The sequence below is a fragment of the Pelmatolapia mariae genome, linkage group LG12, assembly GCF_036321145.2.
Source record: "Pelmatolapia mariae isolate MD_Pm_ZW linkage group LG12, Pm_UMD_F_2, whole genome shotgun sequence".
Taxonomy (NCBI): Eukaryota; Metazoa; Chordata; class Actinopteri; order Cichliformes; family Cichlidae; genus Pelmatolapia; species Pelmatolapia mariae.
The window spans coordinates 11,459,977-11,484,138 of record NC_086237.1 but is presented as its reverse complement, the minus strand read 5'-3'; the positions used below and the strand labels follow the sequence as shown (position 1 = coordinate 11,484,138).

Genomic DNA, 24,162 nt, shown 5'->3' with positions numbered 1-24,162 from the left:
GATTTCACACTCGCTCTGCTCTTGATTTTACGCCTCATTTTAAAACGGATGATCACTTTCTGTACGAGCACAAAGAGACATAATCAGTTATTTGTACTTCCAGATTTAGAGACCTTGGTCTTTCAATTAGTTAATTAGTAACTGAATGGTATTAAGTTGTCCCGCTGCCTCTGGCCTTTCTGCGCTCTGTGCTGCGAGCCTTCTATTATTGATGTTCAGAGGCACGATCTCTAAGCCATACACAGCTCTCCTATGGAGCTGAAGACAGCAGGAGGAGGGCGACAAAACAAAAGGCAGGACAACAGCAAGAGACCCTCGAGCTACTCGGTTTGGTTTGCTGTCCCAGTGTGTGCATGCTGCGACTGGCTCAAACCTGTTTAAGAAAGCTGCCTCTACACACAGACGAGAGGGCGTAGTATAGATTCTTCATGCCTAATCTAGAAATCCAATACTGGGAGCATATTAGGACATTGTAATCGGTCATTTAGTGCTGCTACTTTAAAGCAGCCTTGGATTAAAGTTGGGCTCAGAAATTTTAACAGTGGAGCTTTAAATTTAATTTCCCTTTTAGTCTAAGACTAGGCTTAATCCATGTGTGGGAAAGTGTCTGCACAATTACAGCTGTGACTAACAATTGGGTAATCTGTCTCATTCCCCCCCAAAAGTGTCCATAATCATAAAGAGAGCGTTTGCTTTTTCCATAATTCCTGTTTCCATAATGGTTGATCCAACATTATGGACAGCTATTTTTAATGCAAATATATATTTGTAGTGTTGTTCATATTTACAGAAAAGCAGGGAAAGAAATATTAAAAACAATTTTTCCATTAAGATGCCAAATTGCATTTCTTTATTTTCATTCCTGAACAGAAACATTAGTTGTTGAATGTTATGCTTGATTCATTTCTGACTTCTAAGAGAAGTCCATAGTGTTTTTTCTGGTATAAAAAAATGTGATTTAAGTCATTTTTAGTTTTAATATGTTTTTGACAGATTTCTAAAATAGTTTTGTTTTCTTGTTTTTATGACAAGTGGTCTAATAAATCAGTTAAGCACACACACATATATATATATATATATATATATATATATATATATATATATATATATATATATATATATATATATATATATATATATATATATATATATATATATATACACACACACACATATGTATATAGTGCTTTTCTACTCTAATCTGGTCAGAAACACAGCTAAGCTGAAAGAGTTGCTAATCCTTAATCTTTCTCATATTGGAGAAGCTCGCAACTTCCTGCAGTCTAATCTGGCTGCCCAGCCAAACTGGCCACAGCCTCGGGCAGAGAGGTAACCAAAGCGCAATAGCCAATATAAATGGGGTGTAGGTGTGCATTTTAGTACCAGTTAAGTTAATTAAAAAGAGTCTTTGCACATGTGAATGCTTGAAAAAAACCCTCAGATCTACAGACAACATCAGCAATGTTATCTGTGTCGTTCTAACTGTTTGTAGTCGAGTCTGATGTCTTTATTTTCTTCCAGAAGCCTGCTGTGTGTTAGGGGTGTGATGAATCAGGGGAATACCCAATTAGACAGCAAACGTGGGTGCCCGTGTCATCGTTTCCAAACATGATGTGTTTCTATTCATTCACACTAAAATGCAGTAAATTCTCCTGTAGTGCTTCTTACACACTGGAGTCGTCTGGATGCTAGGCATGAATATAGGAAAGATCTGAGTTCTAAAAGAAATATGCACAGCCCTGTGGAGGTCTTTCACATAGATGAGAGACTGTGAGAGCACCCCAGCAGTCAGGTCACTCACATGCATGACAGCCCACTAAGTTTGTCTACAGGCACCTGAACAACTCGGACCATGAGAAAGCTCTATTGGAACAGATGTGAGTGGTAATGCATGCGTAAACAAAGCTGTGTAACTAGTTAAAGATTCAAAACTACACGCAATGAAACGGCGAGCAAGGGAAGAGTACCAAAGCGGCATTAGAGAGGTTGCCGTCGTGCCAGGAGAAATTAAAGGAGAGGAAGTAAACGATGCTTCCAGCATTATGTGTGTTGATGAAACAGAGCTCTCCAGTCGCATACCTGTGCAAATCCTCACTGTGTCTGGACTCGATTTATTCTCGAGTGATACAAACGAGAAAAACCCCGGGTGTTCAGATGAAGAACAGAGGCACTCACTCGATTGTTAATTCTTCAAACACACTTTAAAAAAATCTAACAGGCTCCATTTGATTGATGTTTGATGATCTTTGTGTTGTAATCAGAAAGATTTCATCATCTTGTAGGGAAGATGATTAAATTCATTTTTCACCTCAAAATTCTACACACAATACCCCATGATGACAAGGTGAAAAGTTGTGAAGTTCTTGTAAGTTTATTAAACAAAAACTACAATATTTCCATTGATCATCTATCAGATGTTTCTGCTACTTAAGTGAAGTCCACCTGTGGTAAATTCAGTTGACTGGATGTGAGCCCAATAAGCACACAACTGTCTACATAAGGGCCCATCGTTAACGGTGTATGTCAGAACACAAACCAAGCTCTGAAGTCCAAGGAACTGTCTGTAGACCTATGAGACAGGATTGTATCAAGGCACGGATTTGAGGAAGGGTACAGGAAAAGTTTCTGCATAATTGAGGGTCCCAGTGAGCACAGTGGTCTCCATCATCTGCAAATAGAAGAGGTTTGAAGCCACCAGGACTCTTCCTAGAGTCTCTAGACTCTTCTGAGCTAATGGGGTAGAGTGGGCTTAATCGAGATGCTTGGCCTGAATGCCAAGCATCGGATCTGCGGAAACAAGGCATCGCTCATCTCCTGGCCTGCTACAGTGAAGCATGGTGGTGGCAGCATCATGCTGTGGGATGCAGGAACTGAGAGACTAGTCAGGGTCAAGGGAAAGATGAATGCAGCAGAGACATCCTTGATGATAACCTGCCCTAGAGCACTATGGACCCCTGACTTGAACCAGAACCTGAACATCTCTGGAAAGTTCCACAACTCACAACAGCACTACATCATTAGTTATTTCTGTCTTTCTTTTTTTATACTGTAGCTATGTTTGAAGTGTTATTAGGTAAGGAAAATTATACCTAATAAATTAAATTATACCTAATAAATTAAATTATACCTTAAATTATAAAATGTTATAAAGCACTATCCAAAGACATGATGTGTTTAGCAGACTGTGTTTTTCAACAGGTGTTTTGAAATATAATCATTTAAAAAACAGGAAAACAGTTTTTCAGGGAGAATTTTACACATGCTGTAACACACAGTGGCAGACGCTTGGAAACCTTAAAATAACTAGTGTACAAATTGCCTGCTCAGATGTAACCTCACTCCTTAACAGAGCACATTCAAAACCATTTCTTTTTTTTTTGTTTGTTTGTTTTTTGGCTTTCTAACATCCACGCTCACACTTTGGCAGTGTCCAGCATTTTACAACAAAATGTAAGTCATAGTACAAGGATCGGTGTGTATAGCTATTTGCACTTAGCCCCCTCTGTGTATTAATCTACTCACTAAAGCCCTTCTCAGTGCAGGAGGTGACCCAGATCAAGATCTGCTGTGGCTGGCTCCTCTGTGAGAAATGGGCATGGCTGACACATGTCAGCCGTGATAAATGAGCAGGTGTTTAGGTCAGTGTTAAGTAAATGGAGTCATTATCGATGACCTCAGAGCCCCCCTGTGTGTTGCCAGTATCCGTGATGACTTCCAGGCGCCACGCTGCAGTACAAGGGGATACTGTGTTGTGATTCTGGGGGTCAGGTGAGGACTCGCTGCCTCGGAGAACACACTGCACTGTCTACAACAGTAGCCTGGACCGATGACCTCAAAGAAGGAAGCTCACCAGAACTGGAGCACTCAGGCGGCCTCTGTGCAGGCTGTTTGTGACTTGAACCTGCAATGGTTGTGTCAAAACTTACTTTCTTCTTTCTTCTTCTGTTGTCCTGTTTCTCAGAAACAGTGTGGGAGCGGGCAACCGGGTTTGTGTCACCACTCAGTGGAGCTCCAGTGCCACAAGTCACTGATCTGTCATAGTGTTACATGAAGCACATGAATGGTTATTCAGACATGCATTAAACACATACATGGTATTATCATCAGGCAGCTGTCCTCAAAGAGACAATCTGGAGATGACTGTATGTCAATAAAACCCAATTTTCATCACCTTACTCAACTTCAAACCCATTAAAAATCTATTAACTATGGTTAAAATCCAGGTCTGTGCAGGAAACCAACAGATCTAAATGAAGAGTGGTCAAATATCCAGGCAGAATTATGCCAGAAGCTTGTTGGTGGCTACCACAAGCATGTGGTGTTGTGCAACTTGCTAAGGGACATTTAACCAAATATTAGTGGAGGTGTATTTAAATATTTTTGTATCTTAGCCTTTGTGCATGCTTTTGACCCTGACTGGATTAGAGAACATTAAAACTAAATTCAAACTCATGAACCCAGTTCTTTTTTTTTTTAAGTCAGTAAATATGTATAATGTACAATCATTCCACCCTGGAAAAAGAAAAGTTCAGAGAAATCATTTTAAAAAATGACCATGAAACTTAAGTCCATGATGAGCGGATGGACAATTTTGACCACAACTGTATATCAGCACCTTCTATGCTGCCAAATAGCGACAACCATAACCGTCCTTTTTTTGAGTCGTGATAAAGGTTTTTTCATGTTTTCATGGATTATTTTTAGTGGGTTGCTGGTGCTGCAGCAATCCACATTCACTTCCATCTTGACCAATAACCGCACATATCTACACTGAAGTAGAAGCTTAAAAAAAAAAAGCACAAAATGACGTAGGAGGTTTGGTCCCTAGTTCCTGCAGTGAAGACACATAGAAATACAGTGTTTTCCTTCAAAAGTTACAAGAACTTCAGAAGTACCTATCCACTAATTAGCACGGACACCTTCATTTAGTGATGCCACATGATGAAAAAGTAGTGACATTAAAAAAATGTTTGATTAATTCTAAGCTGTCCAACCCAAATTTCATGGCCATCTATCCTCAAGTTATTGAAATATTCCACTGTCAGCACAAGTTGAAACATGAGAGGATCGAAGGCAGTCTATCTAATTTGCAATAAATTGTAATAAAACTAAATTAAAAGAAATGTGACAGTGGATTGACTGGTCCAGACTAATAAAGTTTAATCGTTGTCATTCAATCGTTATTCTCCTTGTCATCTACAGGGCCTTAGCATAACAGTATCATAGACTCCATGTAGCCATCATGACATAAGCCACTGCTATGAAAAGTCCCATTGTGATGTTTCAGTATTTGCCGATGCAATCATGGACTAAATGTTGGGTCTAGCTACTTACCATTCACACCAATACGCTTCTATGCAATCTGACTTCTTTTTTTAAATCAGACGAGTCGCCCCCTGCTGGCCATCAATAAGAATATACACTGGAAGAGTCCAGTTTTGCAGTCTGCATGCAACAATCTATAACAAAGCCAAGAGCCTCTGAACTCCGAAAAGCCACTTGAAACGCATCCCATATTAAGTATCCCGAAAACCTGTTCAACACGAGTTTGCACGCTGCTCTGTCGCTGCAGATACTGCAGGCAGGAAACGTGTATGTGGAAAAACCTGGATGGATTAGACACGATATTATCATCACTCTCCACTGCTGTCTCTCTCCATATGAAAAACACAGCAAGCCCTCTGTCACTGTCACCTGCGTTAGATACCGCCATCCAGAAGGACTCAGAGTATTTATCAGCTCCAGCACGATGAGTATAAGCACGCCACGTTATTATACGTCTCTCAGGATAATCTGTGACTTTCATTTACATTGATATGATTACATAACATGCTCCATCTGTTGCTTGTTGCTAGCACAGGGGGGAGACAAACATGCATAGCTTTACACAGAGAGGAATCTAATTATTCAATTAGGGACTGTATTGAATGACTAACTGATTCACTGCAGTTTACATAATGACAACACAGATCACTACTGCCTCTGTAATGCAATTTAGTACTACTGTGGAGGGCTCATCATTCATGGGAATGTAGTCTTCTTCTTCTTCTTTTTTTCTTGCTTCCATTACCGTGCAGTAATCTGAGAGTGGCAATATATACTGCATTGATTAAATCAAGAAATCACACATCATTAGCGTTCACTCGCCCATTAACCAACGTATGCCTTTTGACATAAATCTCAGCCCTGGCTCTTAATGAAATTGATTGAAAAGGCTCTTCATGTTCCGGTGTGAGAAAAAGCTTGTTGTGCAAGCAAACGATCAAAAAAGAAGGAAAAAGTGGAGGTGGGGGAGAAGTAGACAAAGCCTGCTGAGCTCCTGAGGTTAGACCCCCCCCCACCACCACCACCACCATCACCACCATCAGACCCACAGGAATGCATGTGCGTGTGAGAGTCCTGGAGGCTGTATTGTTGTCTGTGGTGCATCTTGCTCTGCAAACACTGTGGCTCCGACTTGGGAAGGAGCCTATAATGTGGGAGGTCTGGATACCAAATGGCCAAACATGGCATCATGTGATATCATTTCTTTTTGTTGTGTGCAAGCGGAGAAACCCTCTGTGGTGCAGTTATTTAGTTACAAATGAACTTCTCTCCTAGGAAGAAATGGCTTTGATGCTGTCATAAAAACCTCTCGAACAAACAGACACTAAAAGGCTGGACCGGCGCTATCACCCATCTTTTAATTATCTTTGTTCCGATCTTCACCGTTTCCACTTTTATTGCCTTTTGATTGCATTTACACAGATTTCTATTTGCTTTGCTGTCGAGACCTGTGTGCCGTGTTGGGGTTTTTCTGTTTGCCAAAGTCTGAGAATTAGGCTGCCGTACTGCCATCCAGAGCATTAGGGTATAATAAAGCAACACAATGGCTCATGTTACCAGAGATGTAATCAGGATGGAAAATAAAACAACAAAAAAAAACAAAACAACAACAACACTGGGGTTGAATAGAAGTCAAAAAATACAAAAAGGAGTAAGCTTGAAAACCCTGAAATGGAAAATGAGCAAAGCCTTTTAAAAGAGAAGTTTTGACACTTGCAGAAATATTGTTATGTTTCCAAAACATTACATTTATCACATGTGTTCAGGATGAAGCCACAGCTTGTGGTAGATGGTTACATGCTTGAATATTTCCAGGATTCTCAGAAGCTTTCTTTTACTTTTAGATTCTGTTTTGTTTTTTGCAAAAGCAACACATAGTCTTTTAAATAGTGAGCTGTTTTTTGATTGGCTAAGGCAGTGGTAACTGTTTGCCTCTGTTTTCAGTCGTCTGCTGATAGTAGCATCGTATAAACAACACACACATCAGTGTTCCCAAGTGAACAGTGTGTTTCCCGAAATGTTGAAATGGCCCATTAACAAACCAGAGTCTTTAGGCCTAGATGATCTCCGATAATAAGTAAGTCTGCTCTTAGTCCATTTATTTTTATTTTTCAAAAGCTGTATGTAAAAGATGGACAGGGCTTTGGGGTCTAAGTGTTTTAAACCTGCAGTCTTACTAATGGCCAGCAGGGAGGGTGACTCCTCTTGTTGCAAAAGCAGTCAGAATGTACTGTACATGCAATAAACACTTGAGTTGAACTACTATTTTTCAGATCTTACTATTAAGCTGTGGTTATTTTGGTATCTGCAATCCCAACTTGGAATAAAACGAACACTAAAGGTTTGCCATTCTTGTGGCCGGGCTCCTTCTTGATTGAAAAGTTGCTCCTGCGTGAGAGGTGTTGGTGGTCTGTCACAGCAAACCATACATTCATCTTTTAAATACAGTCTATGCTTCTGTTTTTCCCCTAATAAGTACTTCAGTTTCAGTTTTATGTGACCCTGGTTCTACTTCAACCCACACACATTTTTAGCCTGCATAAGATGCTTTCCAGCTTTCCAGCATACAAGACCAAACACAAACAATCCTGCCGTTATCTGATATCATATTTGCTAGATGACAGAAAAAGGAATTTCACGTGACAGCCTCTCAAGATTCATCTACAATATTTAAATAGACTTCCTTTTTGCATTTGGAATATCCTGCAAAGCAATTTTCAGCACATAAAAAAAGTTTATCTTGTCTTCTGATGAACCACAAACTAACCCAAACTACATTTTTATTCCACTGAGTGTGAGATATTTGAAAGTTTGACTCTGTTTTTGAGACTGTGCTGGTTTTAATAATCATATTTTGTCACTTGCTTGTCAGTTGTCTCGCTTGAGATTCTTTATGACACACCTTGATGAAGTCAGCACTGTCTCCCCTGTCTGAAAAACAGCTTCAAGAAAAGTTTTGACTTTGGCTTTTGACTCCTGCCTCTAAAAGTAAGAAACTGCTATCGTGACTGGATCCTCCTCTGCTCTATTTAACAGTGGTAAAGTGAGAGCTATTTGTGCATGTTAATGGCCTTGTCAGAAGCCCGTTCCTCACATCTACATGCACTTAAAACGACAGTTAACCACAGCAGGACAATTGATTTGTCAAACAGCGTAGTCCTCTACATTTTCCTCCCTGTCTCTCTGCTGCTTATGTCTGACATACAAGTGTACTTTTCGGCACTCTCGGGCACTTCTGAGTTTGAGTGAAGGAGATGGGGTTTGTGGGAGATTTCAGACAGCGAGAGTTGGAGTTAGGGGGGTTGGGGGGTGGGTGTCTGGCTTAACTTTAAGCTCAGCGCTCACAAGCTGTACTTCACCTTCCAGCTGCTCTCCAAGCCTTTGGATTCAAGGGAGAAAGCAGGGGAAAAGGGGGAGGGCAGGAGGAAAGAGGAGGGGTTTTGGGCTGGGTGGCGATGTTGGTGGGGGTTAGTTGGACGGGTGGGGGCACGCTCTTGGGCGTACCGGCCCTGGAAATTTCCGTTGTATGTTTCACTTCTTTTCAGGATGGGAGGGGTTTGGAATTGGACTTTGGGTGGGGGGGTGAAATGGTTGCACTGGGGTCTGGGGACTTGGCAACCAGCCAGCCACAGCAGGAAGCTTTTGCTAGTTTCACACAGACAAAAAAAAAAAAGTGGTCCTGGACACTGGCCGGCTATCTGAGCACAGCACTCCAGTCATCACCCGAAAAACAGGAACTCATAAATGCAGCCTGCTCGGATGGTGGCACAGACTGACTGCTGCTTAACGCCACAATCCACATTCAAATTTTTTATTATATACAGTAAAAGGCACGAGCACAGGGACGAGAGAGAAGAGTGAGCAACTAACTCAAGCCATCGTTTGATAATGTCCAGGTTTGTTGGTTTCATTCATTTGCCTTAAACACACCTGACTTTTCCATGACTTTTTAATACTTACACATCAAGAGGCCTTGATTAGTTGGAAAAAATGTAATTCAAGCTGGACTCGATATGTAAACATCCTTATTTACCCAAACTAAACAGGCTTTTAATCAGAGAAACTATTTTAATTGGATTTCTCCATAATGGTTCTGACATGTAACTGCAAGAATATTTCAAATAAAAGAAAAAAAATACTGACAGGCTGCGTGGACGACACACAGTTCAAAATCTGATAACAAAAACAGCGGCAGCAGCAATAAAACAAGCGCTGTAGCTGTACCACTAGTTTCTTTTTTTTATAACCACGGGGATGCCGTCGGTTTATTTGGCTTGGCAAATGTCCAGCTTTTAAACCAGAGGCAGGAAGAAGTGAAGCAGAGCAAAGAGCCAGCAGGCCCGACAGCAGGCATTCAGAGCAGAAGGTGCTGCTGTGCATCAGGTGGAGGAGATGTGCACGTTTCTCTGTGTGTGTATGTGTGTGTGAGAGAGAGAGAGGAGAGGGAAGGGGAGGGTTGCAGGGGGCAGGTGGACACTGGTTCGGCTTGCTGGGGGCTCAGGCCTCGCTAGCAGGTGGATGCTCGGAGAATAGAATTTTTTTTTAAGGGAGGGATTAGGGGGATGAAAGGAAGCTAAGGATTACTGGCCTCCTTTTCTGCACCAAAGATGGAAAACGAGCCAAGGGTGTCATACTACAACATCCATTTGCTGGTCGGAGCAAAAGCTGCTACACAGTGCCAAATGTCCACTATAGAGATGACGGTTGCTGCATCCACAAACACCAGATAAAACTCCACAATGCATGAATAGATAACCACGATCCTGAAATGCTGCTTTTATGGGGCTTGTGTGAAAAACCCTTTCTAGATGGGAAGCAGTGACTTTGTCCCAGACAACCCCAGATGCTCACTTGTGGAAGTTGTTGGCTCCTAGATTAAATGGGAGATCTTACATTCTATATTTTTATCTCGTACTTTATCAAAGTACCTTTGCATGATCTGCAGTTCAAAATATTCCTCATTCCAGCTTTCTTCTGAATGGCTACTCTTTGTGGACAAGCGATAGCATGCAGAGGCTTCTGTGATCACAGAAAACATGACCATATAAGGACATCCACGCTTATCAACGTCACAAAGATTTAAGAGTAGAAAAAACTGTCTGAACTCAGAGCTTTTGGCACACAGTACGGTGGCCGTGAGAGGTCAAACGTACTCCAATTAAAAAAAAAAAAAAAACACCAGCAAAAAGATAAATGCTATGCTAAATGCTAGATAAAAAGCACACAAAACACAACAGAAGTTGAATAAAACAAAACAGAAAGAGATGGAAAAAACATCAGCAAACACGAGAGCAGAAGTGACAAGCTAACAGTGAACAACCAATAGCAGTTAGCAACACGTTAATAAAGTGTCTACAGTATTACGTGAAATGTGTATTTTAAAAAAAATATTTACTTGCATCTTTTTCTCCCTCACAACACTGAAGAATCCTCAGCTGATTTTAAGCGTGTCTCAGTGCAATTTTTTTTACATGTTTTGGTTTTAGGTCACTTTATCAGCTGTTCCGTCACGTTAATGTCTCCCCAAAAACATTTCCGCTCTGTCTGTATGTCTCTTGAGTTTTTTTCTCCTATTTCTGTTGTGTTTTTTGTTTCTATTTCTTTCTTCTTCTTCTTCTTTCTTTTTTTTAATCATTTTTTTCCTATTCAGCTTCCGTACTGTTTTGTGTGCTTTTGCAGCATTTTCAGTGTTTGCTGGAGTTTTCTGAAGTTGCAGTGCATTTGAGCTCTCAGGGCCACCATCAACTCAATTCAATTTTATTTATATAGCACCAATCACAACAACAGTTGCCTCAAGGCGCTTTATATTGTCAGGTAAAGACCTTACAATAATACACTGTAGGGTAAGGCATAATAGGTCCACTTTAAACACTGCGTTTAATTAATTATCTAAGTTAATTTGCAATAATTTTCTGTCCTACTTCTTGTCTGTTAGCTGGTTAATCCACTACTAATCTAATATAGATGAGTATACTCCAGTAAAAATGTGTGTAAATACAGTTTTAGATCCTTTAAATGTCCCGGCCCGTACTCCTCCACTTCCCCCAGATGACAGTTATAAAATAGGTAAAACTCTTCAGCTCAGTTTATGTAACTGAATCAATTATGATCTTACCAAAATTACAATGGAGTGGCTCCCTACTCCTCCACTCCGTGCCCCACCCTGATTACTTTTTTCCTGTTGCTGTGTGTTGGTGAACATGGCCTCTGCTGTGGATCATGGTACACAACATTATTTATTCATGGCCGGGAACGATAGATGCAGTGCAGGCTCCTCCTGAGTATTGTCCATCTGTTAGCTGGCCTACTGTACACAGTAATATAATGTGAGTCCTCAGGAGGCACGTGCTAATAACAGCTCATGTGTTAACGCATCACACTATTTATCTTTGCAATAACGCTACTGTTAATTACAATTAGTTGGTGATTTATTTGTCCCTGAAGGAGTGCGGGGAAAACAGCCAGTAAAATGTGACCTTACTGGGTTTTATTTGAGCACCGCTGCACTGCTGGGGGTTCGCTCTCTCGCAGGACACCTCTAACATGGGAAAACATCAGGTCTAATTGCTCCCCTATAAGACACTGTCTCCGAGGACTGCTGTACACATTATTTTACACAAAGCTGCAGATAATTTAATTTCCACCCAGGGAGCTCTCGGCATTAGACTGCTGCCAGATTTCAAACACAAGTACCCTCCCGTGTCATGATGGTCGTGAAATTGAAGCAGCAAAAATCCGATTTCATCTACTGACTGATTTTCTTATGAATAAGGAAAGGGTTCTGCTTAGATTGTTCAAACTTCCCCGTGGCGCATTTAGAAATTATTACATGATTAGTAGTCTCTCTCTCCTGCCGTTTTCTGCTACATACTATAAGTTTAAACACCCATGACTCGCACACATTCATTGCAATTTCAGTTTAAAATCAAGCACAGTGCGGATTCGAGCGCACCGAGAGCGATACCTTTAGACAAAGTTGCTTCCACCTGTCACCAGATGCCATAATTGATGTGACTCTGAGAGCTGCACAAGCCCTCCTTTGGCCAAACGTGGATATAAAATAAAGGTGTTAGACTCGGTGTGTCATTTAATCAAACGTAACAAAGTGGGATGGCCGCAGACACTTTACATTAACCGCTTCCTTTGCTGGAGAGATAATTCTGTGTTTCACAGTCTGATGAGCGATGCATCGCTAAGACTACACTGCACAGGCAGATAATAACATGCTTTATCATGTACTGTAATACTCCAGATAGCTCCACACGGCAACATCTGATCACCTCTGGGGGGAGAAAAAAAATCTGGCTCAATTTCCATCTTCAGTTTAAAACACACACAGCTTCCACAATAGACTGCAATGTGGAGGAGTGTCTCACTTTGATCTTTAAATACCCTCTAACGTTAAGACACGCTCATTGGCTTTGATTTTTTTCTTTTTTTTTACAACTGCCAGGCAAAATACAGACGCTCCCTTGAATCTCCTCCTGTGTAGCTGTAGTACAGCAGAGAATGCGTGAACACCTATCCTCTCTTTTTATTTTTTTTCCCTCCTCCAACACAACCACCACCATCTGTCCCTTTCTTCCATTTCATGTGCTCAAGCAATATCCACACCCCTCTCATAGCAACAGCACGCCGCCGCCGCCGCCCCCGCGCCTTTTTTTTTTTTTTGCTCCTTCCCCTGGATCTTCGCCTCGCACCATGCAGACGGTCCCTGGGCCCTGCCTGACTGTTCAGTCTTCCCCCCTCCCCCACCAGCCGTGCTCCTGTTTCACTCAAAGATGGCGTCGGCTCTAGAGCCCCTGGTCTCTGGCTGCATTTTTTGGGCTTGTTGTTGTCTTCGTTTCGCACGGTTTTGGCACCTTCTCCTCGGCGGCTCGACACCAAATTCCGGTGAGTAGCAGCGGAAGCCGGATGGGAGGATACGAGATTTTCTCCGCGGTCCGCTTTGCCCGAGCTTCCCTCCGAAACCAGAACCGGACCATCTCTGGCTTTCTGGGGAACCGCGAGAGGTAGAAGGGGAGAGGGGTACGGAGGGGATGGTGATCGCGGATGTGGGTGGGGGGTATGGAGGGAGGGAGGGGGGCGAACAGAGGCCTAGCTTTACTCCGTTTTAGCGGCCTTGTCTTCACGGCACCGCAGGCTGTAGCGTTACGTGGGAGGGCGGTTAGCGGAGGGAGGAAGTCAGCGAGGTGCGGACCGCTGGTAGGGATGAGTCTACGCGGGCAGAGCCTGCTCGCCCATGCCGAAGATTGAGAGCTAGGCCGCGGAACAAGCACTGCTGCAGAACCACCCGCTAAGACCATCTTAAATATTGCACTTGCCCGCTAGCCGAGATGGCCGTCTGCAAGTTGCATTGTGCCTCATACAAGGCCGCGATCTCACGTTAGTATCTGAGTGACATTCAGGGGGAGAATATTCGCAGTGTTTGCTGTGGTGTGATGCTTTGTATTGTCGGAAATCTCAGGTCCATGCGGAAATGTTTGGTTTTTCTCTCGCTCTTCTGTGCTGGAGCGCTGGCTACCCTCCCGTTTCACGCTGTTTACGTTTCAGGTTAGCGAGTAACGTTAGTAACAGAGATCGTAACGCTAGCTTGTTGGCTAGCTTCTCACGTTAGCTTGCTACACAACAGCAGTAAGCGGGAAGGCTTGTTGTCAGATACTTGGCAGCCTGACATAATATGTGAGTAAACAGAACGACAGGAAACGGTTTGGCCATGCGACTGTTAATCTGGCTTTGATTATTAGCTAGCCTCGCGGCTAATGTTTGCTAACAACTCTGTGCTTTGACTGTAACATGTTTACGTTAGCAACCCAGCTAGCCAAGCTGTCAACTCTGTAGTGCACTTTTGAGGATGGGATTGTTTACAATGTTTGTAACACACAGTTTTTAAACAGTTGCGTGAGGTATGAGTACGGTTCTTAATGTTTTTTCATTTTTAGAAGTTCTGGTCTTGTCACTGGCTGTGTGTTTCTTAGTGATAGTTGTTTAGTGGTACAATCCCATGGTGGTTTATTTAAAAACAGAAATCTGGGAAGTTGGCTAGGGATAATAAATATTATTACTATTATGATTATTATTATTTTTTTTTTACCAGTTTCGTGTCTAGTATACGGAGTAATATAGTGATTCAGAAGGAAGGTATGGCTTTGTTTATATGAATGCCACTGGATGATGTGCCTGGGTTGTTTTGAAAAGATGAACCTTCTTGTGTCATCTGTATCTCACTCTGATTTGTTGTTCTCTAAAATTGTAAAATTAGGTGCCCCATCTTTGCAGCGATGTGCTATAACCTCTTTCTTTGTGTCTGTGTTTTTTATTTTTCCCCCTCCTACAGTTTTCATCAGCTACTGAAGTGCAATAGGCATGAAGGTGATCGGTCCTGGCTGCTCCCTGTGGTGAGATATCTGTTCCGTCCCAGAGCTGAGAAGCTCAGACTGCTGGAAGAGCGAAAGGGAGCAAACGTGAACAAGCGAAAATAAGGAGACGTGGATGGAGAGGAAAACTCACAATCTTCTGGAGTGATATAATTATCAGAAACCTTTGTGCAATTGTCCTCGCGTTTATCACTGAAACACGATTTTCATGTCCCGGAGAGTCTGAGCAGAGGAGACTGCTGTTATTGGCAGTCCTTGTTTTTGTTTTTTTTTTGTTTTTTCCGGGGGGCCGTCTAAACAGGAAACGCCTACATTTTGTGAAAAGCCAAACCAAAATCTGCCCTGCCCAACCTTGGGTACTGTGGGAGTATAAGTTGGTAATAGATCTGAAGCTTCTTCTGCTCCCCCTGCCTCTTGCCAGGGATCTTCACCTGGCTGGAAGTGGGTGGTGGGTGGACCAGATTTTCACCAGGTGGAGGGTTGGCTCAGGGGGGTTGTGCTATGATCAGCTGCTCCTTTTCGTGCTGCTTATACTCAGCTTCTGAGGGACTCTCTGTGCGACCCCAGGACAAGGGATAGTAAGCTGGTAGAGGGCAAAAGGGAGGAGGAGGCGGCGGCGCTACGGCGCAGGCCAAGTGTTTCCTTGGCTTACAGTCTCTACTTTTTTGTGTGTGTGGTCCTTGCGGTAAGGCCCCAGTGCTTCTGCACCCACCCAGACAGCAGCCATGGTGAAACTGGCAAACCCATTGTACACCCAATGGATTCTAGAGGCCATCAAGAAGGTAAAGAAGCAGAAGCAGCGACCATCAGAGGAGCGCATTTGCAATGCGGTCTCTATGTCCCATGGCCTGGACCGCAAAACAGTTCTGGAGCAGTTAGAGCTTAGTGTCAAGGATGGTACCATACTCAAGGTTACCAACAAAGGTCTCAACTCCTACAAGGACCCAGATAACCCTGGGCGCTTGGCCCTGCCCAAGCCCAAAGGTGTTGGCAGCTCCAGTGGCAGCGGAGGCGGTGGCGGCAGCTCCGGTGGCGGAGGTGGAGGAGCAGGTGGTGGCAGCAGCAGTGGAGGGAGCAGCTCTCACTCGCATTCGGGGAAGAAACCGGGTCTCGACTGGAACAAATTAATTAAGCGGGCACTGGAGGGGCTCCACGAGCCGGGTGGCTCCAGCTTAAAGAACATCGAACGCTTCCTCAAGTGTCAGGCTGATGTGGCGGCGTACCTGTCGGGTAGCGGCTCCATGGGGCCGGGCCTCTTCCACCAGCAGCTGAGGGTAGCCCTCAAAAGAGCCGTGGCCCACGGACGCGTGGCCAAACAGGGTCCACTGTTCCAGCTCCTCAGCCGTAGCAGCAACCAGGATGATGGGACTGGCACGGTGTCTCTGGAATCGCTGCCTCCGGTCCGGTTGCTGCCACACGAGAAAGACAAGGTAAAGTCTCTGCACACATGTAAAACCGCATGCATGCATACTCAGACATGGACATCAAAATAAAATACACTTAAAGTAAACACACAGCCACGTTTATTATGCTTTGTATGTCTGCGTTGGTTTGTCACATGGATTTGTTGTGGAGTGTTTGGATGATTTCGATTTTTTTGTTATATGGCCTGTAAATGAGTGTCAATGATTACAGACCTGTTTGAGATCAAGATAGAACTGATCTCTAGTGATAAGTGAGTGTGAAGCGCTGTTGCCTGTTGGCATCTGAAGGTCCTGATTAAAATCGCAGATATGCTGTTGCAACGACGACCGTATTTGAGATTGTTGTGGGAAGAAATCCAGAAGTCTGATGTGTTTATCAGTGAACTTTTTGGACCAACAGAGGGCAAGTGAGCATGATTTGTGAAAGTGAAAGCAACACATTCTTGTTGCTGATCTTTTACCTAAGACACTGGTGCTGCATTTTCCCTGCTGCTCCAAATTTGTCATCCCCTGCGACCCTGTACTTTGCTACAGTGTAGTAAGCTTTCACTTTGTGTCACTTTTTGAGTTTTCAAATGGCATCTAAAGGAGTGGCTTAATGTTATAGTATCAGAGTTATTTGAACAGTATCAGAGTGACAGTGCAACAGGTTTGAGAGCAAGCACGATCCAACGTTCTGCCTCAAACTGAAGTATGACTTTGTGTTATCATCAGAGGAGAAAAAGAATAGATGCATCTTAGAAAGCTGGAGCAAGTCGGCTAGTCTGCCTTTGCTTTTACTGGTTCACTGGGTGGGCGTGTGATGTGGTCCAGGCGGGCAATACCAGAGTGATGCTAGGTGAGTGGCTGGTGGGCTAGCAACACAGGATGAGAAGTTAAGGGGGAGTCACATGGCATCCAGCCTCCTGCAGGGACTGTGGACCAGCTGTGGGGCTGTTGCCTGTCAGGTGCTGTCGGGAGATGGGACAAAGAAAGAAAGGAGGCAAGGGAAGGAACATAGACAAGTGAGAGAATAAGAGAGCAGGAGAGAGGTGGTCTGTAGCGGTGCCAGAGGGAGAGGCCTGGATGACGCAAACTTTCAGGCTCCTGTAACCAGAAAGGGAGAGACGTAGCGGGAGGAGAAACTGAGGGAGACAGAATGAGTTGGAGAGAGGGCGAGGGAGAGGCAGACATGCAGGCGACAGAGGAGAGAGGGAACACACCCACTTTTGTAACCTGATCAGGGAGAGCAGCCTGCTGCTAACCTCTAGTTCTAAGGGCCAGAGATTTGTACACACAGACATACACACAGACTTGAACCCATTCTATTGCATGTTAAGACGAAAAAAAAAAAAGCAAGTAGACTGAGAGCAATGCCATCCTGGAAAAGAAACCACTCCCAGCAGGATGGAAAGGTTTCATCACAGGATGGAGGTGATCACTCAGATCAACTTTGGTTTGAATTGCAGTGACATGTCTTTCCAAATAAACCAAAACAATATCCGAAAGTCACCCTCCATGGCATAACGGGACTCGCTGTAGGGGTCGGGCATTGGGGTTTTTCTTTTAACTCGACAACCATCAGATTTGGAGAAGACTAGACTGATCATAAGCACTGTTTTGACTGTCTTCTGGCTTTGTCTGGCCTCTGTGTGTACATGTCTGCAGCCACAGGGGCTCCTGCTTAAGGATGCCCATAGTCGTGCATGTGCACACACACAGAATAGGATTAGCCTAGAGAGCTGGCTGCAATCACATGGGCTCTACCTAACACAGTGACCTGCTTGGCTGCAGATGATCCACCTCTTAAGACAAACAGAAATCAACCACCTCCTCTCTGACTCAGCGAGTGATCAGCCTGCTTTGCTGCCTCAGAGGCAAAATACAAACAGAATAATGCATGCCTCAGTTTGAATGCATTGGTTCTACATAGATGAGTGCATTGGTTTTTGTTTTCGTTTTCTTACCGTATGATCTGCCATGATTCTTTTATTAGATTTGTTAGTTCACAGTAAATATTGGCAGAAGAGTCAATTGTAACACAAATGATTTCACTGAAAATGCCACCCTGTTGCATCAGTGAAATTTCATAATCAGCCTAAGAATATGAATTCAGTTTGGGGGCATGGATAGGGAGATTACTGCAGTTTCTTTTTGAAGCTTTGGGCTAAATGGTGCATGGAGAAGCTGCGGCAGCAGTGAGGAAATTGACATTTGTGCCTGGTAGTCACACAATATTCTGTTTTTCCTTTTTTGCCTGTTTTTTTTCCCCTCCCTCTTCTCAGCGCTTCTTCTTGTGCTGTGCCTTGATGAATCTCTCCAGGAGAAGAAACCACTCTGCCGCTCAATCATGTGTGTTTTGTGCGCCCCACGTTGCCGTGTTCTTGATGTATTTGTTAGTTTGTGTCTGTGCAAGTGGCACATGCGTCAAAGAGATAAAACTGTGCGCACGGAAGACCGAGAGACGGCGATGGTGCACGATCGCTCTGCTCCACTCGCTACTTTTCTACCCGCGCATCATTGCCATATTGCCCCGCATGATTGCTAACAGTTATGATTTCCCAAGGAAAGGAGGAGGGAGAGTGTGAGTAAAGGCAGCGGAGGGGGGAGGAAAATCAAAACAAATGGCTAAGCACTAGCATTGACCCCATTTGCAGGGAGATTTGTGTACTTAACTCGCTGATGTTTGCATCAGGGTGCTCCATTCAAACGGGATCCCAGACCCTATTTCTGTCTCTCTCTGTCTCACCCTAATAGGGTGCCATTGCCAGGTCATGCAGGGGGAGGTAAATGGGGGAGAAAAGTCAACCAGAGGTCATGGATATATAGATGGCAAACCTCATTGCCTCCCTGAGCACCCGTTAGCAGTATGAGGCTATGGCCATTAGGTGGGATGGGCTTGATGCTGGGCCTTTGTGTGCGTGTGTGTATATATATATCTGTGTGGGTATACTTGTGTGTGTCAGTGTGTGATCTTCTTCCAGTTATAATAGGAAAGAGCAATCTTCTTGCCCTGCATTTGCCCTCCACTCAACAGCTGGAGCGGGGTGAACCAGAGTTCTCAATGTCGTCGTGCAGTGTCACGGCGAGGACGTGTGAAAAAAAGCGACTGGTGAACAGCAACACAGTCGCAGAGCTACGTTTTTACACTTGCACCCCTCATTGCGGTGATTTCCCTCCAAAATGTCCCACTGACCTTTAACAGATTTGGCTGATGTTAGCGTCAAGCAAGTGAACTGTTTTGCATGGTCCAATATACTCCTAACGTCAGGCACTGCATATTATTATTAAAGATGCCCTAATGTGTCGCTATCAGCTGATATTTTACTGATAACAAATTAGCAAATAAAATGACATTTATGTATCATTGTCACTGCGCAGCACCAGCAATACATAAATATATACATGGGCATTAGCTATGAACAACATTGATATTTAAACAATAACATTGGCCCAGAACCTTAAAATTGGTGCACAGCTTCATAAAACTTGCCTGATATGGTTAACCTTCACATGCTTCGTTGTGCTGCTTCATGTCTTGCTGTTACAGGACAGAACTTTTGTGCTTTTTCCCTGGATGCATGGAAGCATTTTCCAGAGTTAGCGCTGCGCCACAAAAATGCTGGGAAAATGACTAAGTTGGGTGCAATGAAGTGGTTTCCACCCCCAAACCCCCAGTCTGGTGTTAGCTCGTCTTGAATTTCAGATTTTTGACTGATCCAAATTTTATTTTATTTTTTTCAACAAGTGAAATAATTTGCCCCGCTTTCCCTTTGACAAGCACCAATTGTTTCCATTTTGACAGAAACCCGGCCTCGGCTGACCCCCCATTAGTGTCCAAAGTTTAAAAAAAGTCTCATTCTGTACAGCTTTAAGCTCACGCTTCGCTGCAACCACAAGCCCAGTTCTTGTTTGACACTTGGCGGTACCCGCCAGCAGAGAGATGGGAAAACTGTTTTTAGCATTCACTTATTTAAAGGGCCACTTTACTCAAAACACATTGGAGGCTCTTGATGGATTGAAAATTAATTGCACGCTATTTTGGTAATGGGAAAATATGAGGATTTGCTGCTCTTCTCTGTTCTATTTACTGCGTTTTGTAAATTTGGTCAAATTAAAGCACCCACCGGAGGATAACTGGTTGGTATTTGACACCATTTTCTACTTATTTGGATCAAACAATTAATTAGTTAATTGGGGAAAAATGAGCCAGCAGTTAATGTTGAATATGATCAGTTACAGCCCTAAAGCATAACACTACACTGTCTTGGTTTGGCAACAGTTCCTAACTAATATGACTGGGATGGACTTGAAACCGGGACACTGCAGTAAGGACTCTAGGCTTTGGTTCATGGGTCACCTGCTCAAGCAGCTGAGCTATAGTGGTATACAGAGGTAACTAAATGCTGTGTTTTCCTTGGTGGTTTCATGCTATAGCCTTCCCTGAAGCACACAGACTGTGCATGCTTGAACTTTTGCACGTTTGAAATAAAGGTGCATATGGGGCGCAGCTGCATTGATCCATCCCAAAGACACGTCAGATGATGGCCTCCTCTGTCAGTGTGAATTTGAATTATCACTTAGTGTAACTGTGTCATGCAGAGACATGAGCTTTCCCTTCTCTGCTCTCTGTTTTACCTGTCTGTAGATGCAGAGTGGAGTGACAGGTGGTGAAGATGAGTTTACTCAAACTGACTACTTGTTGTATTACTGTATGTCCTGTAAGAGCTTGAGTAAGATGGACAGATATTTAAATGTCTGAAAGTCATGCTAAAATATCTGAATCTGGCTGGTCATTATGTTGAAATTTAGTTTTAATTTTTCAAGTTTTGATCGCCTGCAGTTGGTGTTCATACACCAAAGATGTTTTTAGCAGTGTTCAGTTTTGGCACCAGCCAGGTTTCACTTGCCGTCTTGCAGTGTGACCCTGCGAGCCACATATTAACCGCTACGAACAGATGCAACTAGCCAAGAGTCTATAGAAGCTACATTAGCAGTAGTGGCAGTGCCCAAAGGGGAGCAGTAACCTCGAGCTCGCCAGTGAGTGATGTGAATGGCATTTGGCACAGGAACCTTAGCTGTGTGAGGCCTCGCGTACGGCTAACCTCACCATCCCCACAAATGGAGCCAATGTGTTGAGCAGCTGTGGAAGTGACGGCTGGAGCACGGCCAGTCCCGCTTCGTTTGATGCCATGATTTAGCTCCATGCACCCTGGCTAACCTCGATGATTTTTTTTTTTTCCTTTTTTAAACGGAGGGCGATGGCTCGGCTGAAGGGAGGGGACGCACGGCACATCGCGGGGTCTTCTCCCGCAAGCTGTCGCTGGATAACGCAGCCCGGTTATTTTCACGTCACTACCCGGCCAATGGAGCTACAGGGATTTGAGATTTCAGATGCTTTATTTACTTTTACATGCCAGCTATTGTCACAAGAGCATCCGTGCGTGTAAGCCAACCGACAGCACGTCAAGGTGTGTCTCATGACTACCAGTGTTCAGACCATCTAATGATTCTCGGAGCGAGTGTTTGTGTGTTGTCTGGCTGCGCGGCGTGCCCTGTAACAGTGATCAATGAGTTTGTGTTGGAGGTTGGGGAGGGAGCATAAGGGAAGTGTGGTGGTAGTGTTGGGGGGCCAGCTGAGATCAGGCTCCCATGTTAATGAGATCCTTGACTTGAGACAAGGACAACAGCAACGCTTTTCTCTCTTTCTCTTTTCTCCCATTGCCTTTTATTCCAACACCCCCCAACACCACCTCCTTCATTTCTCCTTTCGTCCTTCCCTCCATTGTGCTCCCCTTCCTGTCTCACTCCCCTGTCCTCTGTCTTTGAGAGAACTGTGCATATGGAGGGGAAACCAGGTCACCACCATTTTTTTTAATGTATTTTTTGTTAATAACCTATTATCCCTCTGAACACGGCATTCATGTTAACACACAGGAGGAGAGTTGACTGTTCTGTGGTTAATGGATCCATAAAACATCGGTGGGTGTGTCAGCTGGATCAGACTAGGCTGTCTTCAACTGTTGTACAACTGTTGTTCTAGGTGATTTTTTTTTTTTGATTTTTTTTTTAAGGGGAAACCTTTTACTTGTATGACAGGTTTTTATGTTTTGTTTTTTTTTAATGCCGTCTTGTAAAAGCAGGTAGCTACTAACAGTTACAGTAAGGTGTGTCTTTTTTTTGGCTTCCAAATAATCCTCGGAGCCAAAATGTGTAAACGCCAGCTCAACGTAGATCCGCACAAACACGCACGCCTCAAGTTAAATGTCGGCCATGACACACAAGTCGGTTGAATAGAAGTCTGAGAGGTTTCTGGAATATCGCTGTGGTGCAACAAGGGCTCTGGCAACTAGTGCTTGAAAAGGAAAGGTTGAAACTGGGAAGAGGACTGTTCTTGGGAAGAATTTGAGATTCACACTTCCAAGAGGATTGGCTTTTCCTTTTCATTTGTAGTGGCAGTCAGTAACTGAAGCCTTGCTGTAGCGCGCGTCTCTAAACAAGGTGTCTGTGTGAAAGGCAGCACGCCCTCTCCCTCTCTCTTTCTCAGCTCTTGTTTACTCGAGCGCTCAGAGGCCGAGTGGGAGCAGTTGACCTCCTCCAGCATGGAAGGGGTTAAAGCGTCAGGAATGATTGAGGTGTTGGTAGCACGCAGGCTGCTCCGAGGACTGGTGCACATTCTTTCTCTCTCCCTCTCTCATTGCTTTCCCTTCCCTCTCCTGCCCTCTGGATTGTTATTTTTGTCCTCGCTGTCTTTTTTTTTTTTTTTTTTTCACACAGCGCTCCTCCTCTTTTTTTTTTTTTCTCCTTGTTGTGGCTGACTTCCATTTCTTTTTAGTGAAATTGTCGACTTGTTTTGTAGATCATAGTTATTTTCATAATGCTGATGGAGATTGGTAATGACTTGTTTTTCATTGTCACAGTATAAACTAGCGCACGATCACCATTTATAGAAGTTTTGCCTGTAAAGTTGTAAAACCTTTTCACAGATAGAGCCGGCGCGTATACGTCTCTCCACAGCTAAGCCTCTGTCCTCCTCCTCCTGTGCTCCCTGCATGTCTCTGCTTATCTGCCTCTTCTTTGCCCGCTCCATTCCTCTCTCCATTTACCTCTCACTTCCCTTAACTTTCTTATTGTATCCCCTTTTCTCTCTCAGTCCCTGCACTGTTTAGGGTGGGGGGTGCTGAAGCAGCCTGAGTCAGAAGGAAATGAACCCAATAAATCAAGCTCTTGTCCTCGTCTCCTCCCTGCCAGAGCAAGCGGCCTACCTAGCTCGGCGCAGCTACGTGCATTTACCCTGCTGTGCTGTAAAAACCTTAACAACAGCTTCACTCACTGCCATGTTGGTGTTTCCTTTGACTTTTTGTGTCGTTAATAAAGGAGAGCACCTTTATTGTTAGGGTTGTGTTGATTAAAAAGTGTCCTTGGGACAGATGATGTTGAGAGTTTCCAATAAAGATCAAATTTGTCCTGTTTTTCTGTTTCTGTCTCGGTTTGGTTTTAAATTACAAACTAACATAACTGTGCCTTCTGGGAGACATTAAGGGTTTTTTTTTTATTATCTTCTTTTTGTACCCCTCTGCTTTCTGTTAAGGCGTGCATGTGTCGGTGAAACTGCACAAGCACATGGCAGGTGACAACAAGCATTTATCCATCTAAGAGATCGACAGAGAGCCAGCTCAGGTTGTCACTTTGTGGATTCACAGTATGTTTAGTGTGTTAAGAGGCCTCATCTGATTAAAGATGAGGGTTTCAAAGTCATGATGACAGAGTGCCAGTTTCAGGGTGATCGAGGGCGGCACAGGAAGAAAGATGCACACATCACGTACTCTTGGTTTCCGTAGGCAGTGTAAAAGATACCGCGATGAAAGTAGACGTGCTGATGTGACTGAAAGCGCATGCCAATAAGCACCCACTGGATAGTTTTGCTTTCTGACACTTAAAACGACCTAAAATTTATAAAATGGTCTCAATGTGGTATTCACTATGACTCAAAATAAGTGACTGAGCCCTGAAACCCAACAGAGAAGTGATTACACAGGTCTTTAAGGGCAGTTTTC

General features: G+C 43.7%; 1 protein-coding gene across 2 annotated transcripts in view; it reads left to right on the top strand.

Annotated features, from left to right (window-relative positions):
* Window positions 1-13,075: 13,075 nt before the first annotated feature.
* The window catches only part of kat6a (K(lysine) acetyltransferase 6A), a 35,003-nt gene continuing 23,916 nt past the window's right edge, over window positions 13,076-24,162 (top strand). Inside the window, exons 1-2 of one of the 2 annotated variants that reach the window (XM_063490544.1) lie at window positions 13,076-13,218; window positions 14,663-16,132. In XM_063490544.1, coding sequence (XP_063346614.1) covers window positions 15,428-16,132 — 705 coding nt within the window. In that variant the 5' untranslated portion in view covers window positions 13,076-13,218; window positions 14,663-15,427. Of the gene's footprint in view, window positions 13,219-13,549; window positions 13,711-14,662; window positions 16,133-24,162 lie in introns of those variants that run through there. The other variant, XM_063490545.1, reaches the window with a different exon arrangement.